Genomic DNA, 23,209 nt, shown 5'->3' with positions numbered 1-23,209 from the left:
TCTGGAATTCCAGACGTGTGCTTTAAAGCCAAGTTGTTTATATTTTAGTCATATTATCATTGTTTGCTAAATAAAATTTATTTTCTTTATATATTATATAAATATATTTTACCTGAAAACATCACCATGTGTTGAAAATTCCAACCAATCTTGTGCCTTCTGCCCAGGTTGAGGAAGAAGGAGAGAGGGTAGATATGCGCAGCTCTGCCCAGGAAGATGGCAACCTGACCACCAGGCGAGGTTAAGGAGCCCACACGTTTCCAGAACGGCACTTCAAATACTCTGGTTGAGCACAGAACTTTAGCAGTGCTGTGATGTAGGGCTGCCCAAAGAAGTCAGAATGCCTGGACTGCCCATCGCAAATCTCTCAGCAACAAAATGGCAGTCATTTGGTCAACTTTCCCACTTCTTGGTTCATTATACAGCTTATCAACACATGGTTGTACCTTTTGAACTGAACTGAACTGGTTCAATTGACAGGCTTGCCAATTTCTCTAAAACTAACTCCAGAAGTAATCTAAAGTAGCATAAGATTGAGAACTGGACAAGGCACATACTATGCTGGGTTCTACTAGAGGGAAAGAGCCAGCAAGTTTCATTCGCAAGAAAACATTAGGGACTTCAATGCCTAGGGAGCACACAAAAATAGATGTGAGGAACCCTCAAGTAGTCTTACCACAAAGAGACATTCACTCACACAAATGAACTCAGAGAAAGTTTCTGGTATGCAGCTTAAATGACCTTTGGGGATGTTAGAAGTAGAAAAGGATGAATGTGAACAGCAAAGAGTGCAGAGAAACCAGTCATCCTTTCCTTGCTAAGTTTAAACAGCACCCAACAGAGAGAGCTGCACAATCCCCTGGTCAGAGAAGGAAACACAAGCAGGAACCAGCAAATAGAGAGTTTCCGCCAAGCAATGCACCAGCTGCAAGAGCCACAGCTGTTTCAGACAGAAACGAGAGCCAAACTAGCTTCCTCCAGGGTAAAGTGTAAACTGTTTTCCTGCTTTTTTGTGTTTGGTTTTGTTTTTAACAAAGGGAAACGGGTAAAGCATATTCTATCTCAGAGGTGAAGGAAGAATCCTCAAGTGGTCAGCAGCCTTTAGGATTTCCAGAGGATGTGGCTCACCCAGCCAACAGGCCCTGTTCTATAAACAAGGCCTTCCCCCACTATCTCTTCCACTATGACGTGCAGGAAATACAAATCAGAGCAACAAGCTAAGTCTGAGTGAAGAAAAACTAATCTAACAGATTCTAAGCTGTTCCTCTAGTGTGAAGCCATTACGAAGATCCTAAACTAGGGTGCCAGCACTGTCACTCTCGAGCAGTCAAGAAGGGACAGCCCCCACATTCTTGCACATGAAATGAAAATCCTAGAGGAAAAAATACTCTTTGAAGACAACATTTAAGAGTTAAGGAATCCCAGGAGGCCTAAAAAAAGGCAGAAAAAGAGAAGAGAAGAGAAGAGAAGAGAAGAGAAGAGAAGAGAAAGAGCAAATGTCCAACAATCTTGAAATCCAGGGCCAGAAAAGCTTACTTTAATGAAAACAATACCTACATGTCACTGAGACAGACGCCAGGCCTGGCCAGGGCCTTGGGGCTTACGATTCTGGGAAAGTAACTCCTTTAGAGGTAGCAACGGAAGGAGGCTTGAATGTGGTGGGTCTGGAGGGCATGCTTCATCCAAAAGAATCACCATCAGGATGCATGGGTGGGTAGAATTGTATAGGGGGTACGCAAGGGAGGATGGAGAGAGGGAGGAGGTATAAGGAGAGAGACTGAGATGGAAAGAGAAGCCCAGGCAGAGTGAGGCCCCACTGTGCCTGCCTTGGGGAGCCTGGGCAATGGTCCTGCAGAGACAACTCCACCCACCCTGCTAAAACCTCAGGCCAGCTCCAAGCAGCCTGCAAGAAGGAGAGAGGGAGGGAGGGAGGGAACAGGCGAGGCCAGAAAGTTCTGGCTGCTCCTTAGGATACACGAGCCATCCCCTGCCTCCCCTCTTGGGACATACTGGTGGGTCTATGTGAGACCTACTTTTGGTTAGAGGCTGTTGTCAAAAGTTATGTGAAGGAGACCAAGGGGCAGAGAGGAAGGAAAAGAAAGTATATGTATTAGGAAGGGTCACCACTTCAGATACTCAGAGTCCCAAAGAGGTTTTCCAGAGCCTGGCCCTGGCCTTGCCCCTGGGAATAGTCAGCTCAACCCAGAGCTGTACCCTCTTCAGGACAAGCCCTCCTGTAGAGGCTGTTGGCTGGAGCTGTGAGAGTGGGGGTGGGAGAGAAAAAGAGAGGGCACCCTCCCCAAGCTGCCCATTCCCAGCTGTGGCAGGAAGAGGCATAGGGAGGGGAAGAGGGAGGGAAAGGCAGAGGCAGAAGGGAGTTTTGGAGGCTGAGGTTGGTCAGCAGAAGGGGAGGGCACTGGGAACGAAAATTCACCTGAGGATTTGTTCCGCATCAGCCGAACCTCCCGTGCTTGGACACCATGGGACTGCAGCTGGCCACGGATCTGTTCAGGAAATAAAGAAGTGGGATGGATTTAGTAAAGAAAGCAGCTAAGTATAAGACACGAACACACACACACACACACACACACACACACACACACACACACGCACACACACCCCTCCTCTGCCTCCCCAATAACAACTGCACCTAGTACTCAGTCTTGCTTCCAGCCTTGGACTTACAGAAAGTGAGTCAAACACAGACAGAAACACAGGACAGGGTAAAGGAAAGTGAGTCAAACAAACACAGACAGAAACACAGTACAGGGTAAAGGATGGGAACAAGATGATCCCCAGCGGCACAAAGACAACGGGAGAGCAAGTGAGGCAGCAAGTCAGGAATGGTGGGGAGGGTGATCTGAGAAGAGGCTTAGTAGTAGCCAAGAAGCATAGAAGCTGGAATGCCCAAGTCTTATCCATCACAAAGGAATACTCCCTCCCCTCTCTATGACACAGAGAAGGATAGGAGCCTGAGTCATTTCAGCCCTGTGAGGAGGAGAAATTTAAAGACAAAAAGGCATGGTGGTTGATCTGGAAAGCTTTCTGAGTGAAATGATCCTGAGAGACTACAGAGGCAACTGAGGACCCCAGGTGAGACAGTATCTAAGCTGGCAGTACCTCTTTTGGTGGATGGGGAATTTATACCAGATACATTTTAGGGAGAACAATCTGTGCTTTTGGGCATCTGTTCCTCATCAGGGTAACAGACAAGAAATTAAGTCTTATGAACACCAGTATGCAGGAAGATGAAAACCAATCAAGACTCCAATCAAGGAAGGCTTGGGAAATAACAAGAACATGGGCTCTGGGGTCCAGCAGTCCAGGTTTGGACCCCAACTCTACTCTGCCACTTGTTGGAACATAAAGAAGTCACTTTGTTGACTGGGGCTATGTGGGACTGACTATAATTTGTACCTTCCAGAAAGAGCTTCTGTGAGGATTCAATCAGCCTGGCACATAGCCCACCCTACAATAAAACCTCAGGTAAAAATGTCAGCAATCAGCCTGATCCTAGAAGGACTTCTTAGTGGGGATTACTACTGTCACAAAAAGGGCAGTTGGCAGGCTTTCAGGGAAGCACTGCTCAGAGAACCAACTGGGGCTGAAGGAAGTGAGAGATATAAGGATCAGGGAGACTAATCAAAAGTCTACTTTAGTAATACTTTTAGATTTCAAATGTGGCTTGCCATAAGACATCTATATGAGAAGGAAATTGGTGAAGAGAGGAAGATTGAAGGCAGAGAATGTCATAAAGGCAAACAGGGTCAAGAAGCTATCAAGAGCCACCTATGGGTAGCTATGGCCAGGCTGTCACTGCTGACAAAAACAGGAATATGGAATTTGGGAAAAGCCTCGTGGGCCCTAACATCTTACTCTCATGGGTCTCTGCCACCAAGAATATCCAACACTGGGTCTGGCCCTCCATTCACATATACGAAAAGGATGAAAGCCAATGGAATGTGCAGGAGGGACGCTCTTCTCTCATACCCACCAGCACTGGACACCCACGCTACTGCCCTTGGGCTAAGCCAGCCTGTCTGCTGCCTTCTCCCTTCCAGACCAGGAACTGATGGGGCCCATCCTGGAGGATGGATAGTGCTGGGGGACAGGAGCTGGTGGGGGAGAAGAGAGGGAAGGTGCTGTGGTTGGTTGTAAAGGATGGGTGTAGAATAGCTGAGAGCCCTGGAGAAAACCCAGCCTGGCCTCCTGCTCTGCCACCTGCCCAGGGCCATTGGAGGGGCACCTACATCATCCTCAGTGGCTGCCTGTGGCAGCATCCTCAGCATGACGATGTTACTGGCCTTCTCCTCCTCCTTCTCCTCCTCCTCCTCCTCCTCCTCCTCCTCCTCCTCCTCCTCCTCCCCTTGCTCGGTCCGATAGTCCTAGTCCCGACAGTCGCCGTCTCTGGGGAAGCCTGGCGGGCCAGTGGGACTGTGCCTGTGCCGCCTACACTGAGTCTCGGAGCCCGGGGAGGCCTCGTAGGGATCCTGGCCGACAGAATAAGATGAGAGACACCAGACGGGCAGTCAGCTGGTGGGCCTAGTGGCTGGCCGATGGCTCTCTGAGACAGGTGGGCTCTGAAAGCCAGGGGTGGGCGGGCGGGCTCCAGTTAAAGGCTCAGTCAGGCAAAGTGGGTAGGCCTTGGATTGTAGCCTTTTTAAGGCTGCAAATGTTCCACAGAATACTTTTGGGAGCTGCCTTCAAAGAATGGCAGTATTGGTGTGGAGGAGGAACTCCCAAAGGCAGGTAGACAAAAAAACACAGCTTAAACCTCCTTGGGAAAAACTAGCCTGGGTTTTAGACTTTGCCTTCAATTTCTTCCCTTTTCTTCCTTTGCCAGCTTAGCTAGTATGAGAACAATTATTTACTGTGCCACTGAAAAAGACCTGTCTTATATAGTTCCCTGCTTAAGATTGGGCCCTGGAACCAAACCAGCAGTTTTAGAAACAGTTTCAGATATGAGTCTAAGGCAGCCAGCAGGAGTTGGTGGGCTACTATGCTCCTCCTTGGTCCTTATTCCTCAGCCCTGACAACGTCTTCATTCATTATCAGTTCTTTGACAAGAGAGTGTAGCTGCTAATTCTTAGCTGTTGTCCAATCTACTAATTTCAACACTAAGCAGATCTGGCCTAAGCCTACATCCTCCCACCTGCAGAGGACAGGCCCAGACAATTGGATGCCGTATTCCATACTTGTCAATGGTCTCTTTCCAAGGTCCATTGTACCCATTAAGAGACACTGCTCAAGAGCAGGCAATTGAGAAGCCTGGATGCCTATAGGCCCTGGCTAAGCAAACAAAGTATACCAAGGGAATAGCCCCTCTGCCTAGAGGGTAGAGGATAGCTCAAATACAATTCCTCAAGGCTCGGCTTGCAAGTGTAACCTTTCCATCGTACTAGACAAAGAGCTGCCTGCCTGCCTACCTGCTTACACCAGGTCTTTGACTGTCCCCTCAGACTGGAGTTCTCTGGGGCAAGGGTGTTTCTAGCCCTCAGATGTGGGCTCTCTCGTGGTGAGCATCATGCCTCATCCTTTAGGCTAGAGGTAACTACCACACAGAACTGGCTTCCCCAGAGGTCCTTTCCTTCCCTTCTGTCTAAAGGTTTTGTCAAGATCAGGAACACCCAGTGTTAGCTTCCCAGAGTTGTTTGGCTTGGATGCTAATTCTGTCCTCCCTACCCTAGATGCTGGGTCCCATGGAAGAGATCCTTTTGAGTACCCTAAATTGGTAGGGCAGGCAGTATAGTGCTTGCAGTGAACCAAAGACCAAAACTGAACAACAGGGAAGAAGGGAAAGAAGTAATGGCTAGGAACCTTGAGAAATACAGAGTAAAGCAGTGTGGAGGAAGCCAGGGAAACCCAACTCAGAAGAGTCCTCAGAGAAGGAGCAGGGACAGACCCTCCCCTAGGTGACACAAAGCAACTGAGCAATCCAAAGGCACAGGAGCAGAACATGGCCTACACCTGGTGTTGCAGGTAGACACACAGGCCATTCAGGAGCATTTCCCCCAAGACCTGGCTTTGCCCTCACCTCTGCACTTTGCTCTTCAGATGAGTCATCATACTCATGTTTGCCCTCCTGACTGCCATACTCTCGGGGGTAGGAGCGGTAGTCCATGTCTCTATAATCATGGTCCCGGCTGCGGTTCTCTCCACCATCATCCTGTGTGCGATCAGTGGCTCCATAGCGGCCAGTCCTGTCACCACGACCACCTCTAGGAGAAGAAGGATGGGGATTAAAAGACCATTTTTCCCAAAAGGCTCAAGATGTAAGAGTTACCCTACAACCCTCTTTCAAGGACCTCAATCCCACTCCCCAGAAAAAAAGACTCTGAAAATTTCACTCCACTACATGGACTAACTACTATATGCTCTTAAAGTCAACCCACTTATCTCCATCCCTTCCTCACTTCTGGTCCACATGTATCACAAGCTTCCTCTATCCAGGCTTCTCCCAGTTCTGTCTCTGTACCTAGAATCCCAAATATAAGTACTCTCTAAGATAAAGTTAATCAACCCCAGCTGCCCAAGATCCTGAGGCAGAAGGCTTGAGCACTAGAAGGTCAGGGTGAGCCTGGGCAACATAGCAACCCCCACATCTAAAAATATTGGTGTTGTAGATATAGTTCACCAGTAGTACACAGGCCCAGCATGCAGAAGGCCCTGGGTTCTATTTCCCGAATATCATAAAAAGTTAAATTACTTAATGGTGAGTTCTAGGAAATGATGGACCATGCCTGCTGAGTCCTTATTCCTCAAAGCTTAATATAGTGTATAGGACTCAGTAAGCAATAATCCCAGCACTTGAGAGGTGAAGGCAGGAAGATCAGGATTTCAAGGTTAGTCAAGGTTCAAAATGAGTTTAAGGTTACACGAGATCCTATCTTTAAAAAAGTATTATTTTAAAAAGAACCAATACACATTCATTTAAAAAGAAAAAAATACTGCTATGGGTGTTTAGTATCCAGCATTGAAGAAAAAAAATAAAGATGTAAAAAAGAACATTGTCAAGCAAGATGAATCAAACCTCACAGAAGAATGCAGCAAGATTCTACTTATGAGCAGTAATAACAAGAGAATGTCCACTGTTGACACCACTCAAACTACATTATTTAATGACACTAGCTAAAGCAATTAAATAAGAGAAGGAAGAAAAGGCATTAAGAACTATAGAGGGGGGCCTGGAGGAATGGCTCCGCGGTTAAGAGCACTGACTGCTCTTCCAGAGGACCTGGATTCAATTTCCAGCATCCACATGGCAGCTAACAACTGTCTGTGACTCCAGTTCTAGGGGACCTGACACCTATGCACATCAGATAAAAATAAATCATTAAAAAAAAAGAACTGTAAAGGCAAAAGAATCATCATTATTTGTATCTAATTTTAGAATAAATTCTGTAAGCCTAAATCAATCAAAAGAAAGATCACAAATAATAAATCAGGAGCTGTAGGTACAGTTCAAGGACAACATATTCATGACACTAATTTCAGTATCCCCAAAATAATAACAGTGATAATGATGACAATGAAAATCAGGGGCCAGAGAAATGGCTCAGAGATTTAAGGAAGTTTGGTTCCCTGCACCCATGTTGGGCAGCTCACACCCACAAGTAACTCTAGCTCCAGGGAATCTGATGCCTGCTTCTGCCTCCTGAGCACATGTAAACATACACTCACAGATTCACATAAAAATAAATTTTGTAGAGATTCTGGCTATAAAATTAATATGCACAATACAAAACACCCTGGTTTGATTCCCAGCACCTACACAATAGTTGACAAGCCTGTAACTTAAGCTCTTTGGGTTATGAGACTGACACTATCCTGGATTACCCAGCAAGATCTATCAAAAAAGGAAGCTGAATGTGGTGCCTCATAGAAAGATTCTGTATCAAACAACAACAAAATCAAATCTCCTTCCGCAAAAAGACCAAATCCTTGAGGGCTTAGTGGCTAAGAAAACCCTTGCTGCCCTTGCAGAGGACCTAGAATTTATTCTCAGTACATTATGGAGGCTCACAAGCATCTTAACTTCAGTTTCAGGGAATCTGATACCCATTCCTAGCCTCTGCAGGTACCAGGCACACACATGGTACACAGATATGTGTACAAGTGAAACACTCACTCATAAACCTTAATTGCTTTTCAAAAAGAGATCAAACCCAGTAGCTGTAAAACAAAAACAAAACAGTACAACAATAAACCCTATGGATCTATATGACTTTGTGAAAGTTAAAAACAGCTAACATGGGGAGGGAGCAGGAACTGGGACTGGTATATAAAATGAGAAAAAAGTGTTAAAAAAAAGTTAACATGTAAAAAAAAATGAACCTAGAAATAAGCGTGAGATGAGTAAGTGCGGCAAAATGGCAGAATCTAGTTTGCAGATAGGTATTCATTGTAAAATTCTTTCAATTTGCCATATGCTTGAAATTGTGTAATAAAATATTAGAAAAAAGAGTTACCAGCTGGGCACGATGCATGTCTATGGGGTGAGTATGTGTGCACTAGAGGAAACAGCTCAGGCAGTAAAATGCTTGCTGAATAAGCATTAAGGACCTGTGTTTGATATCTAACACCCATGTAACAAGCCAAGTAGCACAGGCGAGGCAGATACAGGAAGATCCCTGGATCTAAGTGCCACCTGTTAGGCGTGGTTGCAGAGGTTGAAGCCAGCCTGGTCTACATAGTAAGTTTCAAGATAGCCAGGGCTATGTATTGAGGCCTTGTCTCAAAAAAAAAAAAAAAAACAAAACAAAAACAAAAAACAATGTAGGGCCAGATAGATGGTGACTTCATGGGTAAAGGCACCTGACACCAATCCTGATGACTTGAGTTTCATCTCCAGAACCTATATATGGTATTTCTCAATAAACTCCTCTGTACTGCTACCTGTGTGCTACACACACAGAACAAAAAACAAGGTAGGTGCTTCCTGAGGAACAATACTCAAGGTTGACGGCTAGCTTACACATATACACAAGATGCACCTGCACATACAATGACTGGACATGTACGTGTACACACACACACACACACACACACACACACACACACCAAAGGCTGGGGCATACACAGCAAGTGGTAGAGTACTTGCCTAACACACACATGGCCTTGGGTTCTCTCCCAGAACTGCTAAAACAAACAAGGCCCAGATGCCTTTAAAGGTAAGTTCCACTAAGTTTCACTAAGTTTCAAGGCAAGAATAGCCCCCCCCCCCAGGGTTTTTCTGTGTAGCTTTGGAGCCTGTCCTGGAACTCGTTCTATAGACCAGGCTGGCCTTGAACTCACAGATTAGCCTGCTTCCGTTTTAGAAGTGCTGGGATTACAGGTGTGTGCTACTACAATAGTAACTCTAACATAAGTTTCTCCCAAAACAGCAAAGGTTACATAATTTATACTATGAGGTTACCTTGATTCCAATGCCAGATAAATACAACACAGATACAAATAAGCAAACTAATCCAATAGCTAACTAAGCAGCTTTAAAATAACAACGCTGGTGAGGAAGTGAACAACAGGAGCCTTCACAGACTGGTTGGGAATGTAAACTAGTCCATTTACTAGGAATTCTGTAGGGAGGCACCTCAGAAACTAAAAATAGATCTCTCAGAAGACCCAGCTTTACCACTGCTGTGTATTTATCTGAAGGACTTCAAGTCAACAAATCAGAGACATTTACACACCAATGTTTATTGCAGACAATTTGCAACAATATGGAACCAACATAGGTGTCCAACAACAAAGGAACGGGTAAGGAAATTGTGCTATATACAAATAATAACATTCTTTTCCAGCCACAAAGGAAGTTAGGCCTTTTTCAAGAGATGGATGCAACTGGATATAGACATTAAGTGAACTAAGCCAATCTCAGAATGACAGACATAATGTTTTCTCTGTGGTCCCTATATTCTATACATGCACATAAAAGCATGCATGTATTTAACATGAAAGTAGAAGCAAAACTGTCTAAGGAAATAAAACAGACTAACATGAAAGACATGCCTGTATTAAACACCCTTATGTGACAGTACCATGTGAATACTCACAATAATTTTCTAAAGAATAAAAAACCTAGCAGAGCTTTTAAATTAAAAGATTTATTATTACTATATGTGTACATAATGTATGTGAGTGGGCAGATGGACCAGAGCATGCATATAGAAGTCAGAGGGCAACTTTGGTGAACCTGTTCTCTTCTTCAAGCTTTATATATGACTTCTAGGGGAATTGAACTCAGGGCTCTAGGTTTGTGCAGCAAGCGCTTCACTTGCTGAACCAACTATCTTGTTGGCACCCAAACCTAGCAACTTTAAAAACATACTCAAACCCATCTAGATATGGTAGTGCATGCCTTTAATCCCATCACTTGGGAGGCAGGGGGTGGGTAGATCTCTTTGAGTTTCAGGACAGCCAGAGTTAAGAGAGAGAAAGACAGAAAGACAGAAAGACAGAGACAGAGATTGACCCTGCCTGAAAACAAACAAAAACACAAAACCAAAAACATAGAGGAAGGTAGGGTGGGGCTGGGTATGACACGGCACTTGCAATTTTGAATTCACTGCAGCTGTGGTCTCCTAAACAGGAAAGAACTGAGTCTCGCAAGTTGTCCTGTGACATACACACACACACACACACACACATGCCCCTCCCTCAAATAAATAAATATACTATTTTTTAATATATGTGAAAATATAAGAGAAAATAGTTGGGAAAAGGCAGGGACTCATAGGAATAGGAGGGAGACGAGAGAGATATGGCCCAAACTAGTCTGAAACTCAGGATCTTCTTGCTTCAGTTTCCAGAGAGTAGGATAAAAAAAATTCATCACCACATCAAGCTCAGAGAATTTTCCTGGCTTATTAAAAGTTATATGTAAAAAATTGCAACACACACACACCTTACTTTATTAGAGAAATTTTGACTGGGCACCGTACATGTGTCTTTAATCCCAGCACTTGAGAAACATAGGCAAGCCAATCTCTATGTCTTCCAGGCCAGCCAAGGGCTACAATAGTAAGACCCTGTCTCAAAAATCCCAAATGAGCTAAGTGGTGGTGGCACACGCCTTTAATCCTAGCACTTGGGAGGCAGAGGCAGGCAGATCTCTGTGAATTCAAGGCCAGCCTGGTCTGCAGAGCTAGTTCCAGTCAGGGCTGCACAGAGAAACCCTGTCTCAAAAACAAAACACCCAAATGAAAAAAGAGAGAGAGAAACATTTTGGACATGTTCCTTTAAGACTAGGGATAGTGATCTACTTTACCTGAGTTAGACCCGCAGTTAATATTAATCTGAACTCCTAATCATCCTGCTTCCATCTCCTGAGGGCTAGTATTACAGGCCGTGTGCTATCACACCTGTTGACCCTGAATGAATAAATAAATAAGTGAGTAATAAGCAAACAAATAAACACACACACACTTTTTTGTTTGTTTTTTTGAGACAGGGTTTCTCTGTGTAGCTCTGGCTGTCTTGGCATTCACTCTGTAGACCAGGCTGGCCTCAAACTCAGAGATCTGCCTGCTTCTACCTCCCAAATTCTGGGAGTAAAAGTGTATGCCATTACCACTGCGCTAAATATTCTTTTTTAATTTTAACATGCATTGGTGTTTGACCTGCATGTTTTTTGAGGGAGTAAGATCCACTAGAAATTGAGTTACAGACAGTTGTGAGTTGTCATGTGGTTGCTGGGAATTGAACCTGGGTCCTCTGGAAGATAAGCCAGTATTTTTTTTTTTTTTTGGATTTTCGAGACAGGGTTTCTCCGTAGCTTTTGGTTCCGGTCCTGGAACTAGCTCTTAGTCCAGGCTGGCTTTGAACTCACAGAGATCCGCCTGCCTCTGCCTCCCGAGTGCTGGGATTAAAGGCGTGTGCCACCACCGCCCGGCTGTGCCAGTATTCTTAACCACTGAGCCACCTCTCCAGCCCCTGGGTTGAATATTCTTAATTATAAAAATCTCTTATGTGAGCCAGGTGTGGTGACACATGCCTTTAATCCCAGCACTCAAGAAGCAAAGACAAACACATTTCTGTGAGTTTGAGGCCAGCCTGGTCTACAAAATAAATTTCAAGAGAACTAAGGTTATTACACAGAGAAACCCTGTCTCGAAAAAAATTCCATGTGTGTTTGGTTGGAGAGATGGCTCTGTCAGTAGAACTCTTGTTTCTAAAGCATAAGGACCTGAGTCCAAATCTCCAGAACTCAGATAAAAAAAAAGCCAAGTATAGTAGCATGTGCTTGTAATCCAGTGATATCAAAACTGGGAGGAGATAGGTAGATCCCTGGAGCTCAATGGCTACCTAGAACAATGACAGTCCTACCTCAAACAAAAGGTGGAAGGAACTCAAGTGTGGTACTCAGAGCTGCCTTCTGACCTACACATTACGTCCACATACATGCACGTGCACAGCTCTACACATGTATACACTAACACACACATACACATATAAATAAAATAAAATAAAATGGGGTGAAGAAATGGCTCAGAGGTAAAGAGCACTTATTGGACATGGATGCTGGGAACTGAACTCTTACCTCTCAAAGAACGGCAAGTGCTCTTAAAAGCTAAGCCACCTCTCCACTTTCCTAGTGATTGCACTTTAACAGAGTAAGTTATTACTTAAGCAAGCAGGTAGATTTTTATGCCATTTAAAAGTAGGAGGAGCTGGGTGGTAGTGGCGCACGCCTTGAATCCCAGCACTTGGGAGGCAGAGGCAGGCGGATCTCTGTGAGTTCGAGACTAGCCTGGACTACAAGAGCTAGTTCCAGGAAATGCTCCAAAGCCAGAGAAACCCTGTCTCGAAAAAAAACAAAAAGCAAAAAACAAAAAAAAAAAACCCAAAAAAACAAAAAAAAGTAGGAGGAGTGGGAGGAAAATGGGAAGAGGGGATGTGGTGGAAATTTTTAATAAATAAAAAAAAAACCAAAGATAAAAAAAAAAGTATGCTTCCTTGGAGCTAGAAAGATGGCTCAGCAGTTAAGAGCATTTACTGTTCTTCCAGAGGACCCAAGTTCAACTCAGTACAGAAATTTGATGCAATCTCAATTAAAAGTCCTGTGTTTGAGATGATTTCTTTAAATCTTGGGGGATGGAACCCAGGATCTCATACATACTAAGCACAGGCTGTACCACTCAGCCTTTGATTAGTTTTTACGTAGAATAAAACGCCACAAATGGTTAAATCAAGTTTGAAAAATAAGAGCAATAAGAGAACTATTAAGAAACTGTATAAATCCACAGTAATAAAAATGGTAAGATTATGGTGTAGGAATAAGCAAAGAGATAAATGGAACAACCTAGATCATTCAAGATGGAGGGAACCCAAGCAAAAATGAACTATTTAGGAGATGGTACTCAGCAAACTGCCCGCTGTAAGAATGAAAACAAACTAAAACTTATCTTATACCATATTCAAAACTGGATTCTAAATGAGCTAAAGATGTGAATGCAATTGGGAGGCAGAGGCAGGCGGATCTCTGTGATTTCGAGGCCAGCCTGGTCTACAAGAGCTAGTTCCAGGACAGGCTCCAAAACCACAGAGAAACCCTGTCTCGAAAAACCAAAAAAAAAAAAAAAGATGTGAATGCAAAAGGTTAAGAAAAGATTCTGAAATCACAAATATGGCAAGATCTGGTCATGGAAGTACATGCCTCTAATCTTATGAGTTCGAGGCCAGCTGGGTCTATATAACAAATTCCAGGACAGTAAGAGCTTCGTAGTGAGACCTTGTTCTAAAAAAGAGGAAGCACGAAAGTAAGGATTTATTTATTAAGAACAGATCATCAGGAGACCGAGGGAAGAAGATTACCACAAGTCTCAGGTCAGTCAGTCTGAGCTATAGGGTGGCTTCCAGGACAGCATGGATGAGATCCTGTCTCAACAACAACCACAAAAACAACAGTATCTATTCTTGGCAGGCACACACACATTAAGTAAAACGTAACATGGACACCTCATGGTACCTTTGGCACCAATTAGAGACAAAACATTTTGTATATTAATGACAATAGAGACAGCTAAAATATACAGTGCTGAGTAATATGGAGTTCAGGAGACAAAAGGAATACTGTAGCACTATGCTCTTTATAAGAATTAAAGACACTTGAGATAACACTATTTTAGAAGGATACATATTAAGTACAACAGAGCTGATGCCTACAGAGGTGGGAATTGGGAATAAATTGAAGAAATAAAAAAATAAACCAAACACAGTAAAAGAGGCCTTGTGGTGACTGGTCTTTGATAAAATCTATTTAGAAATGGAAAATGTGATTAACTCAAACCTCTACATTTTGGATCCTCTAAAAATCAAAAGGAAACCAGTAGTTTTACTTGGCAACAAAGTCTAAGGAAGTATAGCTACCTGAAGCTCAGTCACATAGTAGTTGTAGTGATTATGGTTGACAATCAAATTAATCTTCTCCTAAGCAAATATGGTATTGAACTTAACACTTCACACATGCTAAGTAAGAGTTCTACCACTGAGTATATTTCTAGCCACCAGATGCCTTTCAAAAGACAGTTTTAAAAGGAGGCCAGTGCCAGGCATGGTAGCACATGCTAGTTCCAATATCTTGCTGGTGCTGGTGTTTGCAATGAGTTCCAGGTAGATAGAAACTACATGGTGAAACCCTACTTCAAAAATAAATAACTATGGATTGGAGAGATGGCTCAGCAGTTAAGAGCACTTGATTGCTCTTCCAGAGAACCCAGGCTCGATTTCTAGCACTTACATGGTGGCTCACTCACAACTGCCTGTAATTCCAGTTCCAGAGGGCCCAATGCCCTCTTCTGGCGGCACCAGGAACACACATGGTGCAAAGACACATGCAAGCAAAACATTCATGCACATAAAATAAATAAATATATAAGCAGGGTCTGGTAGTATAGGCCTGTAAACTCAGAGACTGAGGTAGGACAGTTGCAAGGTCTGGGTTACAGATTGAGTACAAACAAGCCCAAATTGGGCAATTTACAGTCTATCTCAGAATAAAATGTAAAGGGCTGAGAATATAAAATAGCTGAATGGTACAGAACATGCTGAGCTGTGCAACCTAGGTTCAATTTTACCAAGTATCCTAAATGTTTGTTACTCGGGAAGATGAATTTGCGTATCACTTGCACCTAGGATTTTGAGACAAGCTTATCCAACAGAGCAAGACCCATCTTAAATCCAAAACAAAACCCACCCTTCACAGGCCTGGAAGGTGGCTCTGTTAGTAAACTGCCTGAGCTCAATTCCCCATCACCCATATAAATACACCAGGTGTGACACATGCCTGTAATCCTAATGCTGAGGAGGTAGAGAAAGAGGACTCCCCCAGGCTTGTTGGCCAACCAGTATAGCTAAATCTAGGAGCTCTGGGTTGAATGTAAAACTCAGCCTCAAAAAATAACTGGGAGAGCAATTGAGGTAGATGATAGCTGGCATCACTCTCTGGCCTCCTCACCCATACTAACAAGAAACCTATCCTCACATCCAGCCATGGTACTCATCACCTGTAAACTACGTGCTCTGCCTTGTAAGACCATACACAGCAAGACAGTCTCTCACAAGGAGACCTACAATCATCATGTCTTGTTCATCTCTGCATTCTCGGAGCATAGAAACCACTCCTTTGTTGTGTTGTTTCTTCTGCCTAGAAGTTAAGTGTCCCTCAGCATCATTCCTGGATTGGTGTTCACACGGGGGCATGCTTATAGTGCCTGGGCGCAGAGGGAATGGAGAACTCACCGTCTTTCATACTCCATGTCCTGATAGGATCTTCGGGAGCTGTTGGGGGCCCCTCCTCAGTTGCTGGCTCCTTTTCACTTCCCAGCCACCCTCACTGCTGCCACCATGATCTGCCAGCCTGGGTGATACCTCCTGCAGAGACTCTGCAAAGAATGGAAGGAAGAAAAGGGTCAAGGTAGTTGGTGCAGAGAAGACCTCCTTGAGAGAATGTCATTGTCAAGACTCTCTACAGTCCTGTAGCCCAGGGACATTGTTTTCTACTTCCTTGTGCTCCTGTCAATCAGTGCAGGAAGACAGCCCCCATTTGGCTCTCTCCTTCCTTTCCCCACAAGCATAAGGCAAGATTCTACTGCCCCCAGAAAACAGTAAAGCCCTTATCAAACAAAGAACATCTTACAGAGATCTGGTGGTACCACCGGCTATGTGATCAAGGCTTTGCATTCTTATTCTTAGATCAACTGCTGAACGATCTGCCTAGGATTAGGCATAAGTCACAGAAATAAGACCACAATAATTGGATGGGGATATAGTTGTGAGACAGAACATGACCAGCACAGCCATGTTCAAGGCCCTTGGGTCACATCCCCAGCATCACAAAAACAAACAGCAAAACACCAAAAGACAAAAGAGTAATAAAAGACTTCACCAATGGAATCCCAAGCACCTCCCCATCGGTCAAGGTATCATTTCATCCTCCCAACAAGATGTTAGCTATACCCTAACAAGGCAGATAGAAACTTTGAAAGGCTTTTGGAGGGAGGGAGGGAAGGAGGGAATGTGTGTAGGGGCTAACTTGGCAACAAGACAGCTGCCACCTCCCTGGGCTCCTGGCCAACAGAGCTCTGGTCCTCATATGGCAAGTGGCTCAGCCATGATGTGACGTGCAGCCAGGTCCCCAGGTGGATCCCTCTCCCCAGGGATCATAGGCCAAGTTTTCAAGAGGCAAAAGAGGCCTCTTTCTGAAGCGGTTCCAAAACATCTTGTTCTACAGAGTTGAAAGGAGCAGTCACTTCATCCAACTTTTGGGGCTGCCTCAAGAAGTACAAGTCCTGAGAGTGATGTGACCCAACCAGGGATGGGAATTATCCCTGAATCTTCAGCTGCCACCCACTGTACAGGAACCAAGGAAAGCAAGGCCTAACACTAGGCTGCCACCACACCTTTCCTTCAAGTTCCTATTTTCTCTTCCACCTCAAACCACAAGAAACCAGCTAACTGCTCCCAGATGGGGGAAAACAGTTAACCAGGAACCCTAATGGCTGAGAACCTGATGCAAAGCCCTCAATGGCAAAAGGGTGAGTCAAACATTGTCATATACACAGCACAGAGAAGAATCAAAGTTACCGGCGAGCCCCCAAATAACCAAGGGCCAAGATCACAGAAGGTAACCCACAAGAGACATAAATAAACAATTCCCCTTTTAATATTTGAATGTCAGTGTCAAATACAACTCTCAAAAGAATAAAAGTCGCATCTATATTTCTCTATCCACCTCACCCTTCCCAGCATTCAATAAATAGGTTGGGGTCGGCCAGTAACACGACAGTTTCCTGACCGATAAGGACTGGAGGTCAGAGACACACTCCAAGGATAAAAACCATAGTCACTTTCTCTCTCCGCGCTCGCCACCCCCCATCCCCGCCACAGAAATGAATAGAGGCTGCAACCAGAGTATTTCCGCGTGGATAATAAGTAACACAGGACACAGCCAGCACACCCCTGCTCTTAGAATACCCCCGCAAAGTCGCAGACACGCACTTCCAAAAAATAAAAGTTCGATGGAGCAAACATAGTAAGTCCCGGTACCCCACTCCCATCTGTCCCTCCCTTCCCCCACCCTCGTGCACCCATCCCGTGTTCCAATCGCGCACGCGCTTTTGCTTTCATAAGAAAAAGTGGGGGGACACCCTCTCTCAGGTGCATCCCTCAGCTTTGTGAACCCCGAAGTGTGCAGTCCGTCCCCGCGCCTCTTCTATGTTTACCGCACCACCACCCCCTGGCGCACGCCCCGCTCCCTTACCTCGGCCCCCACCACCCGAAACAGCGCTCACCTTCCCGGCCCGGGCTGTCAAGGGAGGGCCCCCAGGCATCACCTCCGCCAGCCGTCACCTCTCCAGAACTGCTAGTTCAACGGGAGCCGATTGCGTGCAACAACTAAGTCCAAGGCTAGTGGCAAAAGAGGGGAAAGGGGGAGGGGAGACGCGCCCGACGCGCAGCCCTCCCAAGGAAACTCAGTGCCGCCTTCTTCCAGCCGGCTGCAGTCACTGACACAAAATGGCGATGAGGAGACGGGAGCCTGCGCTCCGACCTCCATCCACCTACTGAGGGAGCGCGCTCTGGCTGGCTTTGACGATTGGTTGCTGTCCGCCATGGGCTGGTCCTGGCCTTCTCTGATTGGCAAGCATATGCTACCTCCCCATTCCGTGAGAACACCCCGGGAGTCCAGAAAAAGAGTAGCTATTGGCTACCACTATGAGGCCCGCTTTTTAGAGCTTGCTTTGCCATGAAGTTGAAAGACAAGCAAAAGCCCACCTCTTTCCCCACAAGGCCTTCTAAATGTCACTACTTTCTTCTTATGAAGAAAATAAACAGACCTTTCAAGACTAAATTTCTCCCAGCGTGACAGAAAGGATAAAGTTGATTTGATGACAACACGACGTGGGAAGCAAAACAGAGTCCTCACCTTGCCACGCTTGAAAACAAACTTAGAACAAGGATCTATTTAGCGAGGTGAGGGCGGAGCGACAAAAATCGCGCTGGGATCAACCGCGCAGCTGCGCACTTCGCATTTCCGTGTCTCCCCCCCCCCCCCCCCATCCCCGACTCAGCCTCACAAGCTGTCATGGCGGCCAGGCTGTTAAGTTTATACGCTCGCCGGCTTTTGGCAGCAGCGGCTATACGAGAGCTCCCGGCTGCCCGCGTTCGCTGGGAGTCCTCCAGGGCTGTAATCTCCCCGTCTGCTGTGGAGAGAAAGCGGTCACAAGAACCGACCACACTCTGGCAGGAGGACCCAGAACCCGAGGACGAAAACCTCTACGCGAAGGTGAGAGGGAGTGGGAAACGGGTTGCCGCAGGGGCCAATCCGGGACCAAGCAGACCGCTGTCGAAGAGATCGTTCTCCAGCTCGAGGCTTGCTCCGGAAACAAGATCTTTAAAGATTCATAGTTTTGACTTGTTTTCCCCTTTTTTGTTTTGTTATCTTCGGTCTACGACTCAAAGGAGGATTTGCTTTGCTTGTAGACAGAAATCACACTTAAAGTGGGCAGTGCCCAAAGCGCATTAAAAATCAGGATAATCCTAAATTCTGGGATGGCATGTGCTCGGTTCCTGTGTAAACACTTTATATCTATGTTCAAAAACAGCATGATTTTGAGGTAGACGCTACTACTGTTACCATTATGCAGATGAGGATACCGAAACAATTAAGTTGCTTGCTCAAGATCACATAACTTAAGTAGGAAGTGGAGCTGATTTTTGAATTTAGGACTATTTGAATTCCCGTGCTTTATGAATAACAGAGACCCTGGAGTCAGACACCGTGGGTTGAAATTTATTCACTTGTATGACCTTGGGCAGGTAGTTTATAGTCTTTTGCTGCCTTAGTTTCTTTGTAGAGTGAGAAAAGTAATAGGACACCTGAAATGGAACTGCTTCATATGATTAAATGAGTCAGAATGGTTCAACAGCTCCGGCCACTTCAGAAGTACTCAGAATTAGAAGATGTTTATTATTACCATTTGCACCTTACTAGGATATGTGAGGTTTGTGTATTTGAAAAGGCCTGGTGTATAAGTATTTCATCAACACTAACCTCTGGTTGAGGGGCTTAAATATATAGAGTGCTATAGGGTAAGTGGACCCATAGGAAATTACCAACATTCAGCCATTTTTAAACCTTTATAAATAGCACTTCCCAAGGGTACAACTTAACAGACAGGGTGATTAGGTAATGTTTCCCAAACAAGTAGGTGAAGCCAATTACTCCTTTGGAAATAAAGTTAAAACCTTGGATGAGGGGAGGGGCATGGATCCAGCTCTGATTAGATTTAGAGGAAGCACTTTCTAGGTAGAGGGGGGAAGAGCAAATACCAAAGCCCTTTGTTGGGAAGGAACTTCACAAGCTAAGAATAGGAAAGATTTTAGTGAGGAATAAGAAGTTGGTTTGAGGGCAGATTAGAGACCAGACCATGCAGGGCCAGCATATATTTTTATTATGCGGGAGGAAACCCTTATTGATCTTTACCTCTCCTTAGAACCCAGACTTTCACGGCTATGACCAGGACCCTGTGGTGGACGTCTGGAACATGCGAGCTGTCTTCTTCTTTGGTTTTTCCATCGTCCTGGTCTTTGGTACCACTTTTGTGGCATATCTGCCTGACTACAGGTATGGGGTTTTCCAAGAGAGCAGAGTGAGTAGAAGCAGGAGCAAGGGTAAAGGTTGAAGGAGTCTCTGGCCAGAATCTTTGCCCTGCATTGATTGGTGGGGTATGGAGTGCTAAGGAGGGGAACTGGTGTCTAGTGAGGCTCTCTCACATAGATCATGCCTGTTGCTGCTTCTAGGATGCAAGAGTGGGCCCGCCGGGAAGCTGAGAGACTTGTAAAATACCGAGAAACCAACGGTCTCCCCATCATGGAATCCAACTGTTTTGATCCCAGCAAGATCCAGTTACCAGAAGAAGACTGATGAATTACTGAGTGGGCTTAAAAAGCGCTACTTTGTCTTCCCTGCCTGTTATCCTTCTGGTTTCTCAGAGTACCTTATTAAAGGGATTGAAAGAATGATTGGTTATTGTTGCTTTTGTTATGGAAGAAATTTATGAAAGTGTGACAAGCCTTACTAGGGCCACTGCTGCCTTTCTTGTTTGTCTAGAGCTATGCAACACTAAAGTTTGGTGGCTTAGTACTCTATTCCATGGCTCCATGGGCTGCACAGTTAGGGGATTTGGCTCCTCTAGGATCCCAGGTGGCTGCTGTTAGGTAGTAGCTAGTGCTAGAGTCATCTGAAGCACATCTGGTCTGTACAGCCAATGTTTCTGAAAAAACAAACATGTCTGGCACTTCAGTCTTCAGCGTAGTAACCTGGGCTGCTTATAGCAGTGGTTCTCAATCTTCCATATTCTGCCAACCTTTTAATACAGTTCCTCATTGTGGTGACTCCCCCCCCCACCATAAGATTGCTTTTGTTGCTACTTCATAACTGTAATTTTGCTACTGTTACAAATCGTAATGTAAATATTTTTGGAGATAGAAGTTTGTCAAAGGGGTTGTGATCCACAGGTTTAGAACTATCTTAGAGGGTAGTTGAAGGTTCTAGATGGAGATCCAGCATTTAGGAAAAAATTGACAATAACTATTTCTACAAAAAAAACTAGCACACTATAATCTTTCTACATTTGAATATGTGCTGAAATAACTGGTGGGCCACAGCAGAGGTTTTCCATTGCTGGGTGTGGGTATTTGGCTCCCCCCGGCTTTCTCTGCTTCTCTCTGGGGTTTGTGGCTTCTCTGCTTTCATCTTGTGTGTTGGCTGAATGCTTCTCTTTTCCCTTCTAATCTAATTATGGATGGTCTCCAACTTGACATACATGTAGACTAGGGTTGTAGCTCAAGGTTAAAATACTTGCTGAGTATGCTGTAGGTTCCATCCCAGCACCAAATACTCAAAAATATTTGCATGTTTCTGCTTGCTTCTCCCTTTTCCTCTCCCTCTCGCCCCCTTTCCTCTTCCTCCTTCTCCCTTAATAGCATCTAAGGAAATAACCATCTCTGGCACTGAGATTTTTGTTTAGCAATTTACAGATTATGGAAACATCTTTTTTCACCCATACATTGTACCTTCATTCAAACTCTTGTTTGCTTTTTTTGAGATAGGATCTCATATAGCCCAGGCTGAGATCGAACTCATATAATAGCCAAGAATGACCTTGATCTCCCAATCCTTCGACCTCCTAAACACTAGGATTATAAGTGTGTACCATGTCTGGCTCACTCAAACTCTAAGCATTATTTTGACTAAAATTTGCAGGCATAGGCTTTTGTAGGATTTTTATCATTCATCATGGTAGGTATCATCTGCATCGTAAAGCTTCTAAAATTTTTATAGGTGTCCTGGCCCTTATAACCCCATATGATTTCCCATACTTACTTCTTTGGGTGTTGCTCCCATGCTTTTCATATGTGTTTCTAAATCTGTAAAACACTCAGAGGTTAGTATTATATAATCTATGTAATGAAATTACATTTTTGTGTGTGTGTGCATGCTTCAGAAGACAACTTGCAAAAATTGATTTCCTCTTTCTGCCATGTAGTTTACAGGGCTAGAACTCAGGTCATCAGGCTTGGTGATAGGAGTCTTTTTTTTTTTTGTTTTTTTCGAGACAGGGTTTCTCTGTAGCTTTGGTGCCTCTGCTGGAACTAGCTCTTGTAGACCAGGCTGGCCTCAAACTCCCAGAGATCTGCCTGCCTCTACCTCCCGAGTGCTAGGATTAAAGGTGTGCGCCACCACCGCCCGGCGTGATAGGAGTCTTTATCTACTGAGTTATGTATCACTTTCCCTACACCATTTTACAAAGGGTAGTCAGGATTATTAAAGGCCCAATACTTACCATTCTAAGCAAGTGCCAATGATCTCAGGAATCAGCTGCTAAGGGGATAGTTAAGAAAAATTTTACCAAGGTCCAATACAGAATGAAAAGATTCCATTGCTTGTATCATTTTCTCAAAAGATCAGAGGTAAATTAATGGCTTGATGAGAGACACTATTTGAGTTATCCTTCCACAATGCACAGTCATTCTCCATGAGCCTTTTTGCCTCATCCTAGAATATGCCATGGGACTCCATATGTCTCCCACTTCTGAGGAACTAAGTGGAGCTGACTCTTACTGCTTTGAACAGCTTGAAGCCAGGGGGATGTAGGGCTACACTCTCATCTTCTGTCTATAAGGCTCCACATACTTGACAGCCTTTAGGCCAATGCTACAGCTGGCTTCTGCCTCGCCATCGACCATATTTGGCTGCTGAAAGGGCCCCAAGCTAGATAAATAATCTCTACTTGGCATACTTTAAGTTATTTTGTTGTTCTTAATTATGTGTATGTGTGTGCCAGTAGGTACTCATGGATGCCAGAGGAGCTAGTGTTACAGGTGAGTCATCCAATTGGGTGCTGGAAATTGTACTTGGGGACTCTCTTCAAGAGTGATTTGATCTCTTAGCCACTGAGCCATTTCTCCAGTATCCAGCATACTTTTAAAAATTATATATTTATTTTATGTGTATGAGGGTCTTGTCTATATGTATGTCTATGCAAAATGTGTGCAGTGCCCATGCAGGCCAGAAGAGGGTATTTCCTGGAACCGGAGTTAAACAGTTGTGAGCCACCACATGGCTGCTGGAAATTGAAGCCAGGTCCTCTGAACTGCTGAGGCATCTCTCCAGCCCCATCCCCTTTTTTCTTTTTGTCTTTGTTTCTTG

General features: G+C 44.7%; 2 protein-coding genes across 2 annotated transcripts; one reads left to right on the top strand and one right to left on the bottom strand.

Moving 5' to 3' along the window:
* Positions 1–2,204: 2,204 nt before the first annotated feature.
* On the bottom strand, positions 2,205–18,007 carry LOC121443703 (RNA-binding protein 10-like). The gene is made up of 4 exons (XM_041645508.1): positions 17,790–18,007; positions 15,739–15,881; positions 6,035–6,218; positions 2,205–2,504 (listed from the first exon to the last, which is right to left on the bottom strand). Exons 2-4 carry the CDS (start codon positions 15,753–15,755, stop codon positions 2,220–2,222), a joined length of 486 nt encoding a protein of 161 aa, XP_041501442.1. The 5' UTR covers positions 15,756–15,881; positions 17,790–18,007; the 3' UTR covers positions 2,205–2,219.
* A 539-nt stretch (positions 18,008–18,546) lies between these two features.
* Positions 18,547–20,517, top strand: LOC121443701 (NADH dehydrogenase [ubiquinone] 1 beta subcomplex subunit 11, mitochondrial). Its single transcript, XM_041645507.1, has 3 exons — positions 18,547–18,781; positions 19,992–20,122; positions 20,299–20,517. The coding sequence occupies exons 1-3, from the start codon at positions 18,581–18,583 to the stop codon at positions 20,420–20,422; spliced, it is 456 nt and encodes a 151-aa protein (XP_041501441.1). The 5' UTR covers positions 18,547–18,580; the 3' UTR covers positions 20,423–20,517.
* Positions 20,518–23,209: the final 2,692 nt, after the last annotated feature.

The sequence above is a fragment of the Microtus oregoni genome, unplaced genomic scaffold (genome assembly GCF_018167655.1).
Source record: "Microtus oregoni isolate MIOR12 unplaced genomic scaffold, Mior012 000112F_002, whole genome shotgun sequence".
Lineage (NCBI taxonomy): Eukaryota > Metazoa > Chordata > Mammalia > Rodentia > Cricetidae > Microtus > Microtus oregoni.
This window is presented reverse-complemented; position numbering and strand designations above follow the sequence as displayed.

What these genes read in the sequence shown, in the direction of transcription:
- LOC121443703 (XM_041645508.1), bottom strand. An exon ending in CTGAAGAGCAAAGTGCAGAG is followed by an intron (nt 2,505 to 6,034) that starts GTGAGGGCAAAG and finishes TTTCCTGAACAG; the next exon opens with ATCCGTGGCCAGCTGCAGTC.
- LOC121443701 (XM_041645507.1), top strand. Translation starts at nt 18,581, where the DNA reads ATGGCGGCCAGGCTGTTAAGTTTATACGCTCGCCGGCTTTTGGCAGCA. An exon ending in ACGAAAACCTCTACGCGAAG is followed by an intron (nt 18,782 to 19,991) that starts GTGAGAGGGAGT and finishes ACCTCTCCTTAG; the next exon opens with AACCCAGACTTTCACGGCTA. An exon ending in GCATATCTGCCTGACTACAG is followed by an intron (nt 20,123 to 20,298) that starts GTATGGGGTTTT and finishes TGCTGCTTCTAG; the next exon opens with GATGCAAGAGTGGGCCCGCC.